General features: G+C 40.0%; 2 protein-coding genes across 3 annotated transcripts in view; both read right to left on the reverse strand.

Moving 5' to 3' along the window:
* ARL14EPL (ADP ribosylation factor like GTPase 14 effector protein like) overlaps positions 1–23,310 on the reverse strand; it is a 216,578-nt gene that overhangs the window by 14,394 nt on the left and 178,874 nt on the right. The window lies entirely within an intron of this gene.
* The window catches only part of LVRN (laeverin), a 39,027-nt gene that overhangs the window by 593 nt on the left and 15,124 nt on the right, over positions 1–23,310 (reverse strand). The window contains exons 5-19 of the mRNA XM_061468708.1: positions 22,848–23,002; positions 21,412–21,525; positions 16,696–16,839; positions 16,329–16,394; positions 16,127–16,192; positions 14,881–15,050; positions 13,373–13,449; positions 12,235–12,374; positions 10,693–10,748; positions 9,273–9,426; positions 8,231–8,325; positions 7,226–7,333; positions 2,804–2,974; positions 2,334–2,474; positions 1,046–1,121 (exon numbers count right to left, since the gene is read on the reverse strand). Coding sequence (XP_061324692.1) covers positions 1,046–1,121; positions 2,334–2,474; positions 2,804–2,974; positions 7,226–7,333; positions 8,231–8,325; positions 9,273–9,426; positions 10,693–10,748; positions 12,235–12,374; positions 13,373–13,449; positions 14,881–15,050; positions 16,127–16,192; positions 16,329–16,394; positions 16,696–16,839; positions 21,412–21,525; positions 22,848–23,002 — 1,733 coding nt within the window. The remainder of the gene's footprint in view (positions 1–1,045; positions 1,122–2,333; positions 2,475–2,803; positions 2,975–7,225; positions 7,334–8,230; positions 8,326–9,272; positions 9,427–10,692; positions 10,749–12,234; positions 12,375–13,372; positions 13,450–14,880; positions 15,051–16,126; positions 16,193–16,328; positions 16,395–16,695; positions 16,840–21,411; positions 21,526–22,847; positions 23,003–23,310) is intronic.

Here is a 23,310-nt window from a genome sequence, read left to right on the forward strand (position 1 = left end):
CGTCAGCACAATAACCAGCAACCTGATATGCCAGCAGCCCAACTTATGGTACATGATCATGGCAAAGGTGATCTCTATAGCAGATTTTAAAGAGGAAAATAAGACAGCTTTTGATAATATTTATTGGGTCTGAGTTCTAGATCTGAAGGTTAATATAAAGGCTGGCATTGGGCTATTGCTTTTGCCATCCCAGGGAGTTAACTTGTCTCTAAAGAAGAAAAAAAACCAACTTACAGTTCATGAATGTTGAAGAGCTATTTCTTTGACTTTGGGAGCTAACTCTCAGAATTGCTGTCATTAGCATCCCTTCTCAGTTACTTGCTGTATGCACGCATCACAACAGCAAAAAAAAGAAAGCAAAACTTTTTCTTGCAATGACAGATACTAGCTATACGGGGCTGGCACAGAAACATGGATCACATGCTGACAGCACAAAAGTTGAGCTGTTGAGGAAAGAAAATAATATTTTGGGAAAAAATCTGAGAAGACTTGGAGTGGAGGCAAAAGAGCAAGAAAAGAGTATGAGATGAATGGTGGTGATTTGTCACAGGCAGTAATGTGGATTATTGCAGGGAACAAAATAAGACAGCCTAGAGCCACCTCACACAGATTTCCACTCTTCAGCCGGTTTCCCAAAGCCCATTCCCTTTTTCCAGATGTACAGCAAACCAATTAGAAAATACTATTCATGGGCTTATCTGGGCTGCCACATAGTGAAAAGGAAAGAACTGTATCACATGTGTAGGCCACCACTTCAGCACACAGGCAGGCAACACTCTTACACTGTAGCCACGCAGAGCAGGACAATGTCTATCACTTTACAAAAGCTGACCTTCATGCCATGCTTAACAACCAGCTGCACACACAGACTGCAGGGCTGTGGGTGCATGTTCACATGCTTATTTCTCAAATGAGGAAGTACAATTTTTCTCGATGTCTCGACACAGCAACATTGTACAATATATTATTTCTTTAAAAAACAAGAAATTTAAAAACCTGTACTTACAAATTGGCAATAAAGTTAAAACTAACTCCTCTGATTTACCTCTTGGATCTGTACATCTGTATTGACAAATCTTCCCATGACTTTTAATACATCATGTAATAATTCCTTCCCGTACCTGTAACATTTAGATGAAGGTCCTTCAAACAGCATGTTAGCAAACATAACAAATTTTATCTCAGTTGAAAATATTCTCACTATTTAGTTATTATTTACCATGCTGGAAATATCAACTAAGCTAAGTTTGCAACTGTGTGCTCTTTTTTCCCCTTTTAAAGAAATAAACACTCAATTTAGACATTAAAGCAGGATGAAACACACTAATTACACTTCATCTTTATTTCACAGGAAGATCTGGTATTCCTACTTCAGTGAAGTGAATTCTTTGCTTAAAATCAATAGTCTTTGTGAGCCCATACAGCCAAACTGAGCTAGAAAGGCTAACCAGTATGATTTTAACAACTTGGCATTTCTGTTGGTATCTTGAAGATAATGTATAAATTACCACCTACACTATTCTTTTAGTTTGAAAATAATGGGTCAGTTTCCCAGCAAATTTCTGATCAGTATAGAACACAGAAAAACTCTGTAAGGGAACAAACTGGTGTGACAGAAATCTGCTACATCATGCCTTTTCTAGTGTTAGCAATAAAGATACACATTTGAATGCTCCTAGATTCTTGGTTACACTACCACTAAAAAACTGCTGATGGACTGCTCTGCCACTGAAGACAGCAAGAATGTACTCTCAGAGCCCAGCTGCTTTTCACCATTGCCAAGGAGTGAGGGAGTTTTTGAACAGATATGAAAATACTGTTTTGCTTGAGACAAGTAGCCCAAGATCACCTGCAGTTTACCTGCATTAGTTCAGGGAGGCTGGAGATGGGTTAGGACTTAAGTCAGTGAATATTAACTGTAGCTGGTCTTTGTAGTGCTTGCAAACCTGTAAGCTCCGATCCCCCATACTTTCTTTGGAGAAGAGATTACAATCTTACCCCAGCATTTTACACACATGCTTGTGAAATGCTAGTGGATAAACCCATTTCTAAAGTCAGATTTTCCAGGAAATTTAACATTTAAAAGGCCTAAAACAGTCATGGACAGGCTGTTTTTTAAAGTACTGTGTCTTCTCTGACATTAAGCCCTTATCAGAGTTGAATTCTCTGAAAACCCTCCTCTGCATACTTAAGGAATTGCATCAACTATTACAAAAAAAAACCATCTCTGGAACAAAAATCTGCACGTGGATTTTACAGCTGAAACATAGAGATGGAGGAAGAAGTCGAAGAGCCACAGAAATAGTCAGCCCAGAGCTGGTTGCTTACCATACCTTTCATTTAAAAGTGGCCAATTTTCTGTAACAAATTCCCAGGCTATACGGTGCCCAATATCCTTAGTCACTGCATATAAGATGATGACTGAAGTGTAATTGGCAGAAAATAGTGTATCACTGAGTCCATATTGCAAGTATCTGTTAGAAAAGAAGGTAATAATTGTACCTATCACTTGTTGTTTAACAGTGATGATCTGGAAATACTCAGTTCAGGAAAATTCCTGCTTCAGCAAATACCATGATGTGGAAGGTTACACCAAAGTTGGTGTCAGCCTGAAATGTGTACTCAGCTTGGGTTTTGTCCTTACATCAGTGAAATCTCCTGTTCTTACCCACTGACTCTTCACTTAGCAGTAAAATTAGGGTCTGTCAGGATCTATGTTCTTATCTGTGTTACATATAGACAACCCCTCCACCAGACAACTCTGTGTTCTATATACACAAAGATATACTTTGATCAAGGTCACCTGTGAAGTAACCATGACTCTTTGGCACAGCTCATGGCAGACAGCAGGATATCTTTATCTTCCTTTGTGGAGTCAGTACGGTTATACATTTCCCATGCAAAATTCCATTCTTTATCACTTCCCACTGCAACACCATAGCAGCAGACCGGTCTTCTAATTAAAAAGGGAATTCTGCAAAGCAAAATGTATTTAAGAGGTACTGTATTGCTGTAAAGTCAAAACCAACAATTAACCCATTAACTGAAAAAAAAAATACAACTAAAAGTTGCACAAGGAAGGAGATATAAAATAGCAATCTAAACAAAGCCAGGAAATTTTATTGCTGTATAAATTATTTAAATGTTTTAAAAGCATGCAGTTTAAAGGCAAACCAAAAATGTTTTTTAGAACAGTTGGAACAAGCTATTTTGTGTATGTACAGTGTCAATGCCACTTTTCACAGTCTAAGAAGTGGATCACATCATTAGAGCGTATGGCTGCGCATAGCATCACCTCAGACAAGCCTTTTCAAAGCTTCTCCAGTGAGTGCATCCAGAAGGAAGAGCAATGTGCAGCACAAACAGAAACAGAAAGGACATTTCTCCAAGCAACAGGCAGCCTCCTGTTTCTCCCACACCAAAGGAGAGTCCTCAACATGCCCATTTTCATAACAGAATCTAAATGTGAACATTATCAGTGTAACACTCTATGTGCAAAGGCTTGAACGGAAGATTTCTCTTGTGGCAATGATGTATCTCTGATATTAAGACATTGTCAGTGCTTTCCAGTGATAGCAATGTATTCTACTGTGCAGGTGTCTGAAAACAGTTTAAATTAATGACTTTTTTGACTAATTCTCTGTAGGAGAATGAGGCCCATTGCTACAAATGAAACATTTAACTTCCCGATGGCATGCTGTTAATCTGGTTAGCGTTACTTAAGCCCAAGATTGTAAGCAAGAGGTGTAAAAACTATCTTCCATTAGGTCAGAAGAGAGACTTGGAAAAAAAGGTAAGTTTCTGGTCACAAAAGCTATTCTTCAGGCCCCAAACTGGAAGCAGCACATTCAAATGTAAACGGAATTTGAGAAAAATTCCTTTGAATTTCAGTAGACTATGCTAGAGAAAATGGGAACGATACCAGCAGAAAAAGTATTATTCAGAGAGAAGTCTATAGGACAGCAGTCTTCAAAGCAAAGGTAGAGACATGTACGTTATAAACTCTGGAAACTTAACTACCGGAAAGGAGGGAGAGAATCAGGTGTTTTGCATGGCAGACATTACTTGTTAAGAACTGAAAATGCAAAATGCAGGGATTTTGATTGTCATTTTGTGGGTGAAGAATTTCACTGGCATAATAACTGAAAACGTGGGCAGTTTTTGTGTTTACTGGAAAAAAATCAGTTTGGATTCATTTACCTGGATATGTGCTGGATCATAAGGCATTTGTCACCAAGAATGATGGTTACCAATATTGAGAGATTATGTCAAGGTAAAGAATAGTCCCATGAGAAATCCTTTTATGAGAGATCTTATTTGAGTAAAAGGTCTAGTAATTTGTTCAATAATCATTTCGTAATGCTGCAGAAAGAGGCCACGGTAGGGTAATACAGGGTAAAGCTGTTTTGGCTAAGATACAGCTATTTATTTTGCTACTGCAGCTGTTCCAATTGTTTCATGAAAATACTGGTTGCTGAGTGTGAAGCTCTTGTGAGTGAAGAGCATACAGGCTCTCTGTACCATCTGGCTGCAGCTCTGATGTTCAGCATTCAAGGCAGGCTGTACAGGAACCTTAATATGGGGCAATGGTCTACTGGCTGGTAACATCTGTGGTGGTTTATCTTGTATAGATCACAGAGGAAGTCCACTGTGGACCAGAGGGACTTTGGAGCTTCAGGTTATATTAGATGAGGGGTGGGGATTATTAATCTTGATATTTTCACTGGGAGTCGTGTGGTTTGATATTACTGGCTTGTCAGGATTCTCTTATTTCTGGATCTTGGGGAAGATACAAAGAGATGCTGGGAAGAAAGGCAGATTATTTTACATAATTTTCCTACAGCTAATGCAGAAGTGACATGGTGATTTCTTAAGTTTTGAGGAAAATGGCAGCATACAGTTACCTTTAATAAATAACTAAATTGTACAGCAACATTCTCCCTCCCTCAACAGACTTCTTTCAAAAGAAGACAAGCCAGAAACAGCACCACAGAGAATACATTAATCTGGCTTCACTTCACGCCTATAAGCAAAAAAAGAGTAAAACTGAAAAACTGGCTGGGAATCACGGCTCTTGGCTTGATATTTCTGAGGAACAGATAAAAATGCACCATATCAAGTCCAGTTAAGTTCTACCAGGAACTATTTGGAAATGTTCAGCTGAAAGTTGGTCACCTTATCTTAAAGGGAAAAGCATTGTATGTGTGCAGTTCTAATGTCCTCAACATAAGGACATAGAATTGTTTAGGACATGGAATTGTTGGAGCAAGTCCAGAGGAGGGCCACAAGGATGATCAGGGGACTGGAGCACCTCCCATATGAAGACAGGCTGAGGAAGTTGGGGCTGTTCAGCCTGGAGGAGAGAAGGCTGCGTGGAGACCTCATAGCAGCCTTCCAGTATGTGAAGGGGGGCTATAGGGATGCTGGAAAGGGACTCTCCATTAGGAACTGTAGCAACAGGACAAGAGGTAATGGGTTCAAACTAAACAGGAGAAGTTCAGATTGAATATAAAGAAGTTCTTCACTGTGAGGGGTGATGAGGCACTGGAATGGGTTGCCAGGGAAGTTGTGAATGCTCCGTCCCTGGCAGTGTTCAAGGCCAGGTTGGACAGAGCCTTGGGTACATGGTTTAGTGTGAGGTGTTCCTGCCCACGGCAGGGGGTTGGAACTAGATGATCTTAAGGTCCTTTCCAAGCCAAACCGTTCTGTGATTTTACAGTTATATCCTTCCACAGACATGAGAATCCTGCTGGGTTCCACATGTGGCAGAACAGCTATAGTGTACTGTTACGAATATTCCTCTCAGAAAGGAGAATGTAAGAGCATCTATTCATAAAGTTTACTGTGCCCTATTCCTTTTCTATCCAGCATATGAAAAGTTTCCTCTTTAAGTGAACAGGAACTATGATCTGTCATTTGAAACATAAGAAGTGTCCTATCTCCTATGTTTTCTTCCTTTAAAACATGGTCTTTTTTTTACACTTAATAAAATTCATAGCTGCATTTTCTTCCTCACTTACAGCTATGTGAAGTGTAAGGCTGTAAAGTCCCTTTGAACTTATCTCAGTGCCAGAAGGACAGTGATATTAATCTTCTCCATGTAATTTAAAACCAGCTCAGCTGATACATTTCACAGACTTTTCAGCTCTTCAAATCAGATAAGGTATGTAGTATTCCTCCAGGAAAAAAAACATTTCAAATATTATTTATAGGGGAAGATCGGTGTCTGTTTTGAGAACAGCCTGAGAATTCAGGATAGCATTGTTGCTTTTAGTATTGGATAGTAAGAATATTCTCTCTGGAACATAACAGCATGTCTTTAAGCTATTTGAACTTTTCAGCTTAACCGCAAAGTAAACTCTGTTTTTTTTTTATGAGGATGATCACTATGAAGCTATTTAAAAACCCTCAAACATAAATGTACAAGTTCATTCTACTTAGCCAACTACATACATCAACAGATATACAAGTAACAACTAAATATTTATTACAACAAATAAAAGTAATAATAAACTGTATATTCACTTACCAGTGCCAATACAATTTGACTATTGCATAGAAAAACATCAAAAGAAAGGGGGAGGAAAAGAGAATAAGAATTTCAATACATCATAATTTTTCTTTAACAATGTAGTGCTCATACAGAAAGTCTGCTCCTGGTAGAGCTCAGCCTCTATCCTCACAGACCAGAAACCTGACCACCAGGCTCCGGTATCAGCGTAAGAACTGACAGCTGTTCCCAGCACCTCTTTATGTGAACAGAAAACATGCAAGGCAATTTGATGGGCTCACCATGGATAGATGCCTGTATCATACACGCATCATTTCACTCAGTATTTCTAAAAGAAGCTTAGAAACTGAGTTGTTATATGGTACACCTAAGGCTATACTGCAGCAAAGGGACTGGGCAATACATGATAGTGGACATAATCTGATCACCTATTTATGTGGCTAAACAGATTTTGGTCTTCATGGCAAAAAAAGCTGTATCCTCCAGCCTGTAAAGTCTATGAAAAAGCAATAATAGTAAAATCATCATAAAGTTTAGATCTGGGGAAGAGGAGGAGGCTGGGGGGCACAGCTAGGCATAAATTCTGTCCTTCTGTCAAGGAGGAAAAGCAGTGTACAGGAGCATTTCTCTTTCTGCTTCCCCTGTGTAAGAGCCCTTTAACTTCCCACCTCACTTACACGTGCACACCTCTTAAGAGCACATCATCATTCTTACTTGTACTCAGGGTTGTCCATCCACTTAGCGTACAGTTCAGATGACAGGTTCAAACAGTCTTGGAGACCCAGCCAGCACGCTGTTGCAAAAAGCTTTTCCAAATACACTCTTGAAGGGAAGCCAAAAATATCAAGAATAAAAGATACGTATTCTACATTTGGAGTACCTGAACTGTGCTTGACCAGCACAGATTCACAGAATCACAGAATCAATCATTAGGGTTGGAAGGGACCTTTGGAGATCATCTAATCTAACCCTCCTGACAAGCAGGGCCATTTACAGCAGGTTACACAGGAATGTGTCTTAAGTGTGTTTTGGATATCTCCAGAGAAGGAGACTCCACAACTCCCCTGGGCAGCCTGTTCCAGTGCTCTGCCACCCTCAGTGTAAATAAATTCTTCCTCATGTTGAGGTTTCAGCCATTAACCCAGAAGAACCTCTACTAGAAACAGTTGAGGTTTAATGAAAAATAAGAATTCATAAACAAATAAATAAACTACTAATAATAATAGTTGCAACATCAACATTCATGGACATAAATGAGATTATGAATGTCCTATATTTTTTTTGTTTGTTCGTTTGTTTCTGTGGTTTATATCCCTATTGGGAGTTTTAAGAAACTAATTGCACCTAGTCCAAATCACTCTTACATTCAAGACTGTGGCTGCAGTGGCCTTGCAAAATGAAGCATATTAAAGTTCTAGTGATTGATCCATAAATCACATCTAAAATTCATTGCTGTCAGGTTTTCGCCAACTAGCAGCAGCCTGTTGAGCCTATTCTCTTATCAACAAAAGCTACTACCACTTAGATCATTAAACTATCATCTCTTATGCTCACTAAATAGAGCATCGTAAGTAACACATTCCTACAGGACAATAAAAATAAAAATTCAGTTACATTCAAATCAGTTTGACCATTTTTCCTGTATTGAAATTTAGAGGCAAACTACAGTGTATCAGATCCATTCACATCAGAAAAAATTTTTGAGAAAAGAATACTTACTGAGCAAAATAGTCATCTTCCAAAGCGTCAACATTTTCACGAATAAAACCTGCATAATAATGGTATATTGGCAACATTCTCTTTAAAAGGTATTTCTTTTAAAAGAAGGGAAAGAAAAATTAATTTATATGCAAGTTTTTATTTTACTGTATTTTTCCTTATTTTCTCAGATTTATCTTAAATATTTACCACTATTAATTTCTTAACAAAACACCACATTAAAATACACTATATAAATTGGGTCTAAAATTCAATACACCTGCACATCCGTTCAAACTGGGAAGTTACCATTTCACATCACTAGGACCTTTAAACTTGTTATGAAAGAAAACAAATGCTCATTCTCAGGCAAAAAAAACCCCAAAACAAAAAAAAACAACAAAAAACAACAGAAAAAGAACATGTCAATACTTTAGAAAATACTTCTCACATATTTTAAACATGCCTTTACTTTAGAATTTAAGAGAACTACTACTGTGGGGTTGTACTTTAAACAGAAGTGAAATCTTCAAGTAGAAGTGAAGGAAATAAGTAAGACAGTCTCATCTCAGGTAGCTCAAATATGTGAAGGAATTCTCTCATTTAGTATCCAAACCCAATCCTTTTTTTCTCTCTATGAAGACAAACTGGACGGCAGTACAAACCACACAGCACATACATACTACATGCCCTTTATACATAACGGTGTTACTCCTGTTACTTACCACCGACTATCTATTACTGACTGATAACTGTATTTTCCAGATCCCCAGTTTTTCAAAAACCCAGGATCAAGGTTAATAAAAAGAATTTTATATATCTCTGCTTTATAATAAAAATTGCTTGAAGTTCAATGATATTTTTATCATTAAATAATATATACAAATAAGTACCTCCTTCTATTAAAAAAAAGAAAAAAAAAAAGACAAATCATGCAAAGGGAGCAACAAGACTATCACCCATCATAGTCATCATTACTTTCTTGAGAATTTAAAAAGCATTCATTTTAGTCAATTTATTTAAAAGGCCCAGTATCTTTGCTAACTAACAAAAAAGTCGATACCTTTAAAAGTGGATATACTTCATAGTTTTTCAGAGTACTTTCCCAATTCTCAGGTACTAGGTTTAACAAAACCATATTCCATATGAAGAGTTCATCTTCTCTGGCAAGGTACTTTGTTAGTTCAAGTGCTGTTTCAATCTGAATATATCCAAACCTATTTGAAAATGAAAAACCTCATACTTGAGTATATTTAACCACATTAATCACCTACCCTGAATGTCTGTTTATTTATGAAACTGACAAACATCAGAAAACTGCATGGAAAGTAACCTAGAAGAAATGTTGGAAAAATAGAGCTAACTCTCACATTTATTACAGTGCCACTCTCAAAGTAATAGGACAATCATGGCAGTAAGCATGGCAGCATGCAAACTATTTTGCTTGTGCCTTCAGGACAGAGCATAAGCACATTTACAGCACAAGCACATTTACAGCACTCATCAGTCTAACTAGAACAAAATGAAGTAAAAGAGCACTGGTATGAGTTTTAATACATTTACATTTTTATGGTTTAAACAATGTATTTTCATTACAGGTTCTTTCGTAGAATATAAATTACCGTAAAAAAACAATTTCATCACATGCACATTATTTGTGGAATGAACAACTTCAGCATGGCATTTCTGTGCCTCAGTATGGAATAAGCACAGAATTATTTTTTTCCCAATTAAATTCCAATTCAAGCCCTCTCTTCCAGGACAGAAACATTCCTAGTGCATTTACACAGAAGCACAGTTCTATACTTTACAGTTACATTCCTTATTAAATACTAATTTTGAGCTTTCTTAAGAGAAAGGGCATTTGTATGAGAGAAGAAATGGGAATTTTTACTTTCTCATCCTAGGGCTACCTCCACAGGCTCTGAGGTGGTGCAGTATGCTTTGGCCACCTCCTCCCTTAGCTTGCACATCATAGGTGTCTGATGCCTTTGTGACCTCTGGCACATTTAAGGCACAGACATATGTTGCTTCTTCAGCTCCCTACAGTACTGCTGACCTCTCTAGCACCATGACATGAGCAGCAGATTCATCCATCAGCTGGGGAAATTGAAACATTATTAACAGTGATACAGGACATCATAGCTGAGATAGCTGAGAATAAATTATGAGAAATTCAGAATTTCATTCAGAATCTTTCTTCTGTTACAACAAATAGAAGTTAATCCTTAAAAAACTCATGACAGTGCTATTACTTAAAATATTTTCTAAGAGTTGGAACAAAACTTAGAAGAAATTTTGAAAGAAATAGCTCAGCACTGACAGAAGAATGGATTAAATGCTTAACTCTCCCAGTGTTTTGTCAAAACAGCTGTTGTTCTTATGAGGCACATCTGGGCAGGGATGAACAAAGCAGAAGTAGCAATGTTGAATATAATCACATAGTTCAATCATTTTCTATGACATACTCGAAACATACTTACTGTGTCAATGCAAAAACATCATCTATCAGCTGGAACCTGCTGACAGCAGGAATAGCCTGCAGAGAGTATTTATGGTGGTGTTAACAGATCTAAAACATGTCATTAAGAGTTTTAAAAAGCTTTACTATGTTTCAGAAGGATATTTTTTCTAAGCCAAAATCTTCTACAAAAAGTCGTAAAATGGATCCTGCACTTTAAGTGAAATTACATATGTGCTTTTAGGAATGTTTGTATATATAAATATATAGCTACATAATATAAATATACAACTACAGTACATTAAGCATGGAATTTCAAGACCCCTCTTACTTGCATGCTGAAATTAAAATTAAAATATGGAAATGCTACATTTCCTAAAAACATCCTAGTTCTATCATTTTGATACATTTTTAACTTCTGATGCTTCAATTCAGAGCGCCTCCTCTAATTAGTCTACAGCAAAGTGTCTGGCACTATCATGAATTAAATGACTGAGGCAGAGCTATGGCCAAACCCCTGCCTACAATTTGTGCTCTTGTTAGGACTGCTGGTCCCTCCTCATCTCCTCCCTGCTTCCATGCCCCTACAGCTTGACCACTGCTCGAGAGATCCTTCCCACTGACTGGTGCCAACCAAGTCAGCACACACCTAATTTCCTACTGCCTTAGATCTGCTGTGGAAGAAAATAGTCTAGAAGAAAGAAAAACAGTGTGCCGTAAAAAGGTTTAACCACATCCCATGTTCATATCACTGTCGTTTCCTGACCTTCCTGAAAGCTTATTCTCACTGTTCTTAACAAAACCAATGGGTTGACATTACTACTGGAACCTCTGGCTCACTCCTGGGTGAGGCAACATTAAAAACCATCCAACCCCATATACAGCCACAGGTATAGGCTGTTCTGTACCACTTTCACCTTCAGCCCAAACTGTGGCAAGTCAGAGGTATCTATAGTGTCTATAGAGGACTGAAAGAGCACAAGTAGAACTGATTAGGACTTCTGAGAAAAATCTAAAAAAAAGAAAGAAAAACTAAAAAAAAAAAGAAATACCCAAAACAAAAGCAACAAAAACAAACAAACAAAAACCAACACAAAAAACAACCAAAACCACACAAGTCAGATGACTTTTTTCCTGAAATTACACTGGCAGAAATACTGTGATTTGTGGAAATGTGGAAATAAAAAACTTTTTTGCAGCTTTCCTTCTCCGTGGTTACCTAACAGCACATAAAGCTCAATCACACATGCATACCAGTAACTAACCCTTGAGCCAAATTTAAGATACTGAAAGAACCATTAGGTGTTAAGACAACTTTGAAGACAGAATGCCATCTCATGTTGTTATTTTTCATGCATATGTGAAATTACTTGGGCCTGTTCCTCTCCCACTATGAAAGGCTTCCAGTGACTTCAGTGGTGCAACAGTGGATCATTTCTTCTTATTTGATAACAAGTTTCTCACTATTCCAGGTTTTCATCAGTGTGGTTACTAGTAAGAACTGCAAGAAGAAACACATGGAAAGAGTCTGTTTATAAGCCTGAGAAGAGAAATATGATCTTACCTTTGGATCATTTTCAAGCAAGCGTGCTAATCTTTTTAAGTTTAACTGATCGTAGTTTACTCTGTAGTATCCATTTAAATTTACATTCAGCAGGACCCAGTCATGTTCTGATTCTGATACTTGCATTTCAGGAAACACTTCTGTAAAGTGACATAAAGTGTTTCATTTTATTTTCTGTGCACTGCTAAATTCTCTTCACAAGTTAAATGAGATGGAAAAGTGGCACATGACAGATAGTAGCTTAACCATTTAAAACCAGCTAGACTATAGCACTAGCAGTACTTCCTCTATAATAGCATACTGGTTCAAAGCTGTGCTAATCATCAAGAGCACTTTCAGATACAGCTAAGACAGCAAAACTATGCTCCTCCACTACCAAGGCTGAGTGAAATATGTTCTACCATATCAAAACCGTCCTTCTAATGTGCCTTTTATTGCTGCATGGATGTCTCAGGGACAGTGACCAGCACTATTACATGAGCAGAAGTGACAAATAGAGACATTGCCTGAGGAGCCCTCAACCAGCAGGACAGGCTTTTAACACTGTACAGTGCAGCACTGAATGAACATGCTTGGCACTGCTTGGAGCTTTGAGTTTAGTATGTTTAGAAGTATGATTCATTAGCTCCTGCAGAGCTATTTACAGCAACAAAACACATGCAAAATCACTTTTGAAATGTTTCCTCTTTATGTATTATTATGCCACTGCAGCAATTATTCCTAAATTCAAGTTAACACTTTGTTTATTGTTGAATTGAAAATTCCTCATTTTCATTTTCCAAAAGTACTGTGATGAACACCTCTTAAAAACATAACACTTCTCCACCAGAAGAGAACTCACAGGAGTTCTCAAAATAGTAACTGAATTTAAAATTACCCTTAACATTTCCATGTTTGTAAAGAAACATCTGGTTTATTTATTCATCAAAAAGTCAAAAATAAAATTCTTTTTTAAACTAAAAACATAAATGAAAGTTCCTTGACTGAATAGTGTCTGATAAGTTTGCTACATGGCTTTCAAATACAACTGAAATGTGTTTTATCTCCTTATTCAATTCAAATGCATCCTATGTAGAGAAGAGTTAGCTGTGTTTTTATTAGTTTGGTTTTAGCATGCATAAACGAATACATTACTTACTGCTGCTTTTATCTAACCACATTAAGGGCTGTGATGATCCATTTCTCATCCAAGAAATAGGAATAATCCATGTGTTACTTAAATAAAAAAAAATATATATATAATTAATTCTTAAGCTTATGCTAAACTAGACTGCAAATGGGTTCCTCCTTACAAGAATCTCCATCTACCTTCTCTCCTCTGACACACAAAACCTCATCAGATGGTGGTACCTACGCTGAATCAGTACCTAGGATCACCAGAGAGTTTAAGCATCTAGAATACTGCCCGTATTTGAACACCACTGTATCTCTGTGATATGGCTTTCCTTCTTCAGGCAATAATTTTATTCTCCTCAGTTACCGCACTTCATCCTATTTCTGGAGAATATAAAGCTGCTTTTCAGAAGGGTGTCCACTAAAAAAAGCCCCCAGCCAGCAATACAATTGTAATTCTGACAGCTGTAATTTCCTTTCTGAGGAAATGTAAAACTCCTGGGGAAAACAGAGGAAAGCATCTAAACCTGAAAAATTCTGCAATACATAAAATCATACAAGCATAGAATTATAGAATGGTTTGGGTTGGAAGAGACCTTAAAGATCATCTAGTTCCAACCCCCAGCCATGGACACGTCATGGATTTTCTTATATTCACTTCATTCAATTCATGGTATCGCCTCTTGCTAACTCAGTAAGGATTTAACATCTGTAACTTGGGACTCCTTATTTGAGCTGACCACAAGCACTGAATGGACTCCAAATCCTGGAGCCTGGGAGCAAAGTATGGTTCTTGTTAAGATTTCTTCTGGCTGTTTGTATGACCAGCAATAGCAGCCAGGGGAAAACTACTTCGGGTTTTGCTCTCCTTTATACTTTTTACCTGTGTGAGAACTCATCTCGTGGGCCCTGTCCATTCATCCCAACACTCATGACAACTGCTGAATTTCATGAAAGTTCAGACTTTAGCCCTAAGTTTCCAAAATGGGCAGCTCCTTCTATCACCATTTTTAGACATCTGAATAAGCAGCACAGCTTCCAAACGGACCAGGCAACACTCACTGACAGGAACTTCAGAGCTGTGTGTCAAGTACCAGACACTTTCCTAGAAAGTGCTTAAATGAAACCTCTTTATCTTTGCCAAGCTGAAGAGACTAGGAATACGTGCGCTGTAAAGAAGCTACAGCATGGTTCATCCAGGTCCCCAGTCTGCACAACCAGGGGAGGAGGAAAGAAGAAAACACCAGGCAAAACTCCTGCTCTGCAACCTATTCCTGCCCTGTGTCTGTCCTTACAAAACCATTATGTGGCTGGAAATGTCACTACTCCAGAGGAAAGCAACCTTTTAGCAAAGCAAGCGGCTTGCAGAACTACTGCAACCTCCAGTCTCAAACAGATTTTACTTCGTTGCTTGTGACAAGAAAAAAACCATAAAGTTAAAAAATCAGACAGTCAAAACATAATGTCCTAACTGAAGAGTCTCCTGCAAAAAACAGGGTATAAGCATGCAATAAAAACACAAACTAAACATACTTGTAAGAATCAGTGCTGTTTTCATGCTTTTTATTAAGAAATTGTTCCTGACTGATTGTGCCAGTGGTTAGATTTAATGTTAAAACTGGAAACCCATTTTGGCATGTCCAGGAATCCATTATTTGTTTTACAGATGCTGGCAACTGAACTTCATTCTGTGCATCTACGACCTGCAAGAGAAACAAGAATTACAAACAGTTACGATAAAAAGGTAGTTACTGATACTGCTTCAGCAACACTCTAGGGGTTGTTCTAAAATATTAGAGAAAATACAATTGCTTAGCCGTTTACTGGCCTTCAATTCATGAAAAAAAAAAACAAAAACAGTGTAACAAAGTCCAAATGACATTATTGACATTATAACAAAGACAGAGTAAGCCTTTTTAAGAATTATGAAATACTGAGATGATATTTCTCATTCTTATTGCTAACCTGCATTCTGACTGCTAACCTTTCTCAGTGTTAGTATGTTTACACACCGCTATGGCTATGACAGACCTGATTTGTTGATTTCATTCAAATAAAACTGCCATAACAGAAATTTTTAAGTGACTACCTAATGAACAAAATTAATAGTAAAGGCAAACTGAAAAATCTACTAAGCTGTAGCCCCAACTAGTGTGAATCGGTACAGGCTCTGTTAGTTTAAAAGATGTGACAGCCTTGCATACCTGAAATTGTGGCACCCTAGTTCTTAACCTGAGAATGAGTCTGCGACACAATGGAAGCCTTCTTTAGAGGACCAGGAAACTGGGATTTTAATAAATAAACCTATCCTTTGCACCTGTTCTCCTATTCAGATTTCTGCCAAAACCAGCAAAGGGTGAAAATATTGAACTGCTGCCCTGGGTATAGACTTTGCTGGATCTGTGACTTATCAGCATCTTAATCATCAAGCCCAGAGCACCACACTCTCTGATCTGGCAATGCTTAGATGCCAGAAGAATAGGCTATGCAATTTCATGTAGGCTTACGCAATCTCCATGAAACCCAAAACTCCACCTGGCCCTGAATTCCCATCTCATCTCTCTACTCCTGTACTTAGCTTCACTGGTCTCAGGTGCAGTAAAGCAGCCAAATAAACACTTTTGAAGACATTAGCCAAAAGAGACAGCAAAGCAAGTGTTATGCAACAGACTGAACTAGGGATACCCAAAATCCAGTGCAGTCTTCTACAAATAGTATATGGCCTAAATTTGGACTTTGCCAAATACCAGAGCAAGAATACTAGAGAAAAAATGAGTACCATCTGTATGTGGGTCCAGAGATCATCTTGGTTAGCATTTGAGAAAGAAAATTCTTTCAGATACAACTGTATGGAAACAAACAGAAATATCAGAATTCACAAGGGTTCAGTGAAGAACATCAACAAGACATACAGGTATTTGTGCAGTTGTAATTTTTCAGGCTTATAAATCAAAATGAGGACATTAGCTTTTCTAACTTACAGTCAGTGCTCTGATAAACAACTTCTCAGTCAGAAAACCAGAAAGCATCCAGGTAATAGAAGCCCCCTGGAGTACAAACAAAAAGATACGAGAAAACATGAGTTATTATTGTGATTATTTTTGCAATATTTTTTCAAAGTATATTCCAGAGAAATTACTCAGGCTACTCCTATGGTTCATATTTCATTTATTTTCACCATTTATTTCACAGACAAACACATCTGCAACATCCAATAAATTTTTGTGTGAAGCAGAAACAATTTTGAATGCCAGAACAACCTACAAAAAGCACTGTAATTCAAAGTTTGTTTCTAACCTACTTAGTTTAGAATATACAAGAAATGGGAAGAATTTTCTATCTTTTGACCTTGCTGTAGGTGATGCTGTCAAACAGAGATATTAAGGAAAATGATCCTTTGATCTTTTCTTCCGTCTCTGACAGTGATCGAACTCCTCTTTCATTGTCTTCCCTTAAGACAGGTTGTACAACATGATCATAAAAGATTTTATCCTGCAAAAAAAAAAAAAAAGACAAATCCAAGAGAGCTGAACAGAACACAGTATCACAGTATGCTAGAGATTGGAAGGGACCTCAAAAGATCATCTAGTCCAATCCCCCTGCCAGAGCAGGAACACCTAGATAATGTTACACAGGAATGTGTCCAGGCGGGTTTTGAATGTCTCCAGGGAAGGAGACTCCACAACCTCCCTGGGCAGCCTGTTCCAGTGTTCCGTCACCCTCACTGAGAAGAAGTTTCTTCTCAAGTTTAAGTGGAACCTCTTGTGTTCCAGTTTGTTCCCATTACCCCTTGTCCTATCATTGTTTGCCACTGAGTAGAGCCTGGCTCCATCCTCGTGACACTCCCCCTTTATATATTTATAGACACTTATAAGGTCACCCCTCAGTCTCCTCTTCTCCAAACTATAGAGACCCAGCTCCCTCAGTCTTTCCTCATAAGGGAGATGCTCCACTCCCTTCGTTGCCCTGCGCTGGACTCTCTCCAGCAGGTCCCTGTCCTTCTTGAACTGAGGGGCCCAGAACTGGACACAATATTCCAGATGCGGTCTCACCAGGGCAGAGTAGAGGGGAAGGAGGACCTCTCTCGACCTACTAACCACCCCCCTTCTAATACACCCCAGGATGCCATTGGCCTTCTTGGCCACAAGGGCACAGTGTTGGCTCATGGTCATCCTGTCGTCCACTAGGACCCCCAGGTCCCTCTCCCCTACACTGCTCTCTAACAGGTCGTTCCCCAACCTATACTGGAACCTGGGGCTGTTCCTGCCCAGATGCAGGACTCTACACTTTCCCTTGTTATATTTCATCAAGTTATTCCCTGCCCAACTCTCCAGCCTGTCCAGGTCTCGCTGGATGGCAGCACAGCCTTCTGGCGTGTCAGCCACTCCTCCCAGCTTAGTGTCATCAGCAAACTTGCTGATAGTACACTCAATTCCCTCATCTAAATCGTTGATGAATAAATTAAATAATACCGGTCCCAGTACTGACCCTTGAGGCACTCCACTAGTTACAGGCCTCCAACTAGACTCTGCCCCATAGACTACAACTCTCTGGCTTCTCTCCTTCAGCCAGTTCACAGTCCACCTCACTACCTGATCATCCAGTCCACACTTCCTCAATTTAGCCGTGAGGATGCTGTGGGAGACTGTGTCAAATGCTTTGCTGAAGTCAAGGTAGACCACATCCACCGCTCTGCCATCATCCATCCACCGTGTTATTTCCTCATAAAAGGCTAAGAGATTGGTCAAACATGATTTCCCCCTGGTGAAGCCATGTTGACTGCCCCTCATAACCCTCTTATCCTTGATATGCCTTAAGATGGCACCAAGGATAAGGTGTTCCATCACTTTCCCAGGGATGGAGGTGAGGCTGACCGGTCTATAGTTACCCGGGTCCTCCTTCTTGCCCTTTTTGAAGACTGGAGTGACATTTGCTTTCCTCCAGTCCTCAGGCACCTCTCCCGTTTCCCAAGACTTGGTAAAGATGATGGAGAGTGGTCTAGCAATGACTTCCGCCACTTCCCTCAGCACCCGCGGGTGCATCCCATCTGGACCCATGGATTTATGGATGTCCAGATTGCTCAACTGGTCTCTAACCCATTCCTCATCGACTAAGCAAACCGCTCCGTTGACCTGACTTCATCTAAGGTCTCAGGGGTACAGGGCTCTTCAGGACTGCCTGCAGCAGAGTAGACAGAGACAAAGAAGGCATTCAGTAACTCTGCCATCTCTGTATCTTCTGTCACCAGGGCACCCATCCCGTTCATCAGTGGACCTACATTGCCTCTGGTGTTAGTTTTATCTGCCATGTATTTGAAAAAGCTCTTTTTGCGGTCCTTGACCCTTCTCGCCAGGTTTAATTCTAAGGAGGCCTTAGTCATCCTAGCTGCCTTCCTACATCCTCTAGCAGAAGCCTTATATTCCTCCCAAGTGGCCAGCCCTTCATTCCATGACCTGTGAACTCTCCTCTTTCACTTGAGCATACCCAGCAATTCCCTATTTAGCCACGCAGGTCTCCTGGCCCTCTTCCTTGACTTCCTACGTGTCGGGATGCTCTGATCTTGAGCTCGGAAAAAGCACTCCTTGAATGCCAACCAACTATCTTGGGCCCCTTTACCTTCAAGCAGCCTTGCCCATGGGACTTCCCCTAGCAATTGCTTGAAAAGGCCAAAGTTTGCCCTGCTGAAGTCCAGGGTTGCAATTCTACTTGCTACTCTACTAGTCCTACCACACAAGATCCTGAACTCCACCATCTCGTGGTCACTGCAACCAAGGCAGCCCTCAACCCTTACTGCTTCAACCAGATCCTCCTTGTTAGTGAGGATGAGATCCAGCAGCGCTCCTCTCCTGGTCGGCTCATCCACCATTTGCATGAGGAAGTTATCATCCATACACTGGAGGAACCTCCTGGACTGTGGCTGGGTTGCCGAGTGGTCCTTCCAGCAAACATCAGGGAAGTTAAAATCCCCCACGACGACCACGGCCTGTGACTGTGAGGCCGCTCTCAGCTGCCTGTAGAAGGCCTCGTCAACTTCCTCACCCTGATCTGGTGGTCTGTAACAGCAGCATCGCCCCTGCCAGCCTGCACCTTAATTCTCACCCACAGACTCTCAACTCGCTCATCATCTGTCCCTGGACAGAACTCGGTGCATTGTAGTTGCTCCGGCACATAAAGAGCAACCCCACCACCCCTCCTGGCTGGCCTGTCTTTCCTGAAAAGGACATAGCCCTCCATGACTATATTCCAGTCATGTGAGCTGTCCCACCACGTCTCTGTAATTGCCACCAGATCATAATCTCCTGACTTAACACAGGTTTCTAACTCCTCCTGCTTATTTCCCATGCTGCGCGCATTGGTGTACAGACATTCCAGGGAGCGAGCTGAGCACACCGATTTCACCCTAGGATTATAGGAGGCCTCCCAGTCTTCATCAATTCTGGAGCGCTGCCCCACTGGGGCAAGCCCAGCTACAACCCCATCCCCCTTCGAATCTAGTTTAAAGCTCTCCCAATGAGCCCTGCTAATTCGTGCCCCAGCATCCTTTTGCCTCTGTGAGACAAACCTTTCTCACTTGTCATTGTCCAGACTGGTGCCCTATAAAACCAGCCGTTATCAAAGAATCCAAAGCCCTGCCTGTAGCACCAGTCTCGAAGCCAATCGTTTATGGACTGAATCTTCCCATTCCGTCCCACATCATCAGTGGAAGATGGAAGGAGTGAGGAGAAGATCACTTGAGCCCCAGACTCTTTCACCATCCGCCCCAAGGCCCTGTAGTCTTTCTTCATCCCCCTCAGACTGCGGGAAGCAGCTTCCTCCCCACCTGTCTGGAAGACCAGCAGCGGGTAGTAGTCTGTCAGGTGCACCAGGTTGGGGAGTGCCCTCGTGATATCCCTGATCCAGGCTCCAGGCAGACTACGCACTTCCCTATGATGAGGGTCAACTCTGCATATCGGGCCCTCTGTTCCTCTCAGAAGGGAATCGCCTACTACAATGACCCTTCTTTCTTTCTTATCAGAGGCAGTCTTGAGGTGCAAAGTCGACCCCCTTTTCCTATGTGGCCTTGTGGGGCTGGCCTTGCCGCACATCCTCACCTACCTCTCCTTCAAGATCCAGGGCCTCGAACCTATTATGGAGGGACACCTGGGGAAGCAGGGCAGGAAGGGGGGAGGGTTTCCCACGACGCCGAACTGGAACTCGCTTCCAACCCTCGTCATCTTTTTGGTCCCCTACCTCTGCGCAACAGCTACAGGGCAGGGGCTGTCTCGGGCCATCCCCCTCTGTCTGAGAGGGCAGGGGGTCCTTCCCCTTTTGGGGGGTATCTCCCTGGAACCGTTCCGACTGGCACGCCAGGGAGTTACTCCACCAGTCGATCTCCCTTTCACACTCCCTGATGATCCTCAGCGTCTCAACCTCCTCCTTAAGTTTTGCCACCAAAACATACTTATTCTCAGGAGAGAATACAGATTATGGGATTAGCACGAGTAAAAATAGTTATCAATAAACAAGGACCAATCCTTTTTCCCCCCTCCCTTAATTTCCAATGAAGTAAAAGGGACCGCATACCCAATCCACATACAACATTAGTAATCAGGGAAGATTTTACATCTGAGAAGACTGAGCCTGACAAAGACAATTATGGTGTGATCCTCAGGTTAAAAATAAATCAACTCTATTAAGCAATAAGTGAACAAATACTGGAAAGTGACAACCTGTATTGGATGCTTGGAAAAGAGCTTGGACAGTCAGGGGGCAAACCATCAGCTACAGGACCCAGGAGTGAAAGCTGGATTTGCTACATGGCAGACCTAGGACAAAATTCCAATTCCTTGTCACTGCAGAATCACAGCTGTCTAGCCATCCTCTGTGCCAAGCTGCAGAAGAGCTCAATGGGATCACAGCAGATGGAGACTCTCCAAGGAACAATCATGACCTGCTGGTCCTTCCCAGGGGAGTTAAATTGCTAATCCCATTGTTTAATTAAATCCCATCTCCTGCACCTTCCTTTTCTTTGTACATGCTGGAACTTTGCTACTTTAGTTTACTTCAGTAAGTGTTAGTACTTACCAGTGAAAGCTTGGGTTCAACAAAGATAGCTCCCAGGTACTCAAAGTAAGACGCCAGTCCCTCATTAAGCCACAGATCATTCCACCAGTTCATTGTAACCAGATTTCCAAACCACTTAAGCAGAAAGAAAAAAATGTCTCCACATCTCTTTGGACTGCTATTTTAATTTTTGCAGGTTAAACACACATACCTATGCTGAAGTAATTTTATTCAATATATAATAAAATGTTGGATATTCCTTCAGACATTGAAAATGGAGTAGAAAAAGATGCACCTTAGAAAAAGACAGATATTCTGGGCAGTTATTCTTTAATTTCATACCATGAGTATCAATGTCATTCTCTTACTCTATTTAATTTTAAATACTTCCCAATAAAATGTAAATATCTAAAAGATCATTATCAGACTATGGTTAAAAGAGGGCTTCTATCAAGCAATACTAAAAACATTTTTCCATGCTCTTAACAAAAGAAAATTGTCAAGGGAACTATAAACATAACTGGGGAAACAACCATTTCCAAAATCAGCAAATCCCTATCCTGGCAAGCAATAAAACTTCCACTACAGCTGCTATGTACTCATATTTGGCAGTTCATATTTAACAAAAACCTGATCGCTTGTGGATTTGTATTTTATTTGTTAATTCTTGAAAACTTGAACTACAACTTTGGTTTTAAATAGTGTTTAATTAAGTCCTGACATTTGTTCCATTTTTGCAATAATAACACTTTGCTCATCCAAAGGACTAAAAAGTTACAGACCTTGTCAAAAAGGTATACAAGTGCATTAGAGAAATTAAACTCTTTCACTAACTTTGTTGACTAAGTGCAAACAGTTGTTGCTCTGGCAAACAACAGTAACAAGCATAGTGAATAAATAAGTGAAATTGCATTATTATTCCAAACCCAGTAAGAAAAATTTGGAAAATCTCTATGAAAACTGGAAAAAGGTACAGTGTAAAATGTTAATTTTCTTCTGTCATATCACAGGGTGTTTCTTAAAGAAAAACAAATACCTTTTGAATTCAGACATGCACTGCCACTGCAAAAGAACACTTATGAACTCCATTAATTCTCCCACCGAAGTACTTAGTAAGTATATTGTATTTAGAGAGCACTGTGTCCCCCCTACATCCCTACAGTATTTTCTAGAATGGCATTCAGGTACTGCGCAAGATAAAAAATAAGTAGTCTGTTAACAGTTTGGTATCAATGAGTCCTGCACAGTCAGTATGCAGTCTGTAATATGACAGAACCTGCTTTCAGTGTTGATTTATCAGCAGAACATATATTCAAATAGTCTCTCAGTACTCTAGTGCTCATACCCCCTGTTGTCAAGTCACTATTTCTCTTCTAATCATCAGTGACCACAGCATCAGCAACCAAAAGGAAACAACATCAGAGGCAAATAAATGTACAGAATATTTTACCACATGCCTGGTGTCCTAGCTCATGGGACACAATTATGGCAATCATTGCCTTTTTGCTTGTGAATTTATCACTCGGTTGGTACATCAGTGATGATTCTTGGAAAGTCATTAGCCCCCAGTTTTCCATAGCACCTGCTCCAAAATCAGGCAGTGCAACCAGATCTAAATTGAGTCAGAGACAAAAAAAAAAAACGTACTTTTAAAATTTTCAGGAGTAAAATGTTCACATGATTTTAATGCTCACTCTGGTCCAGCGTGCAATTATAGAATACTACATCTTAGTGGTTCTTTGTGGTATTATGGCAACGCTCATGCAAGTGGTCTGTGAAATTTCTTCTTGTTGTACATTCCATCTATGATGGCTGCTCCTTCACGAAGCCCTATAATAAATTCCCGTGAAGCCCAGATCTGTACTGTGTCTTGCACATCCAAATGTTTTGAACAAAAACGAAGGCTGTATTCTGCCAATG

Source organism: Pezoporus flaviventris, unplaced genomic scaffold (assembly GCF_033815535.1).
Source record: "Pezoporus flaviventris isolate CSIRO_AGI_PZ_B2104156 unplaced genomic scaffold, CSIRO_AGI_Pfla_v1 ptg000050l, whole genome shotgun sequence".
Classification (NCBI taxonomy): domain Eukaryota; kingdom Metazoa; phylum Chordata; class Aves; order Psittaciformes; family Psittacidae; genus Pezoporus; species Pezoporus flaviventris.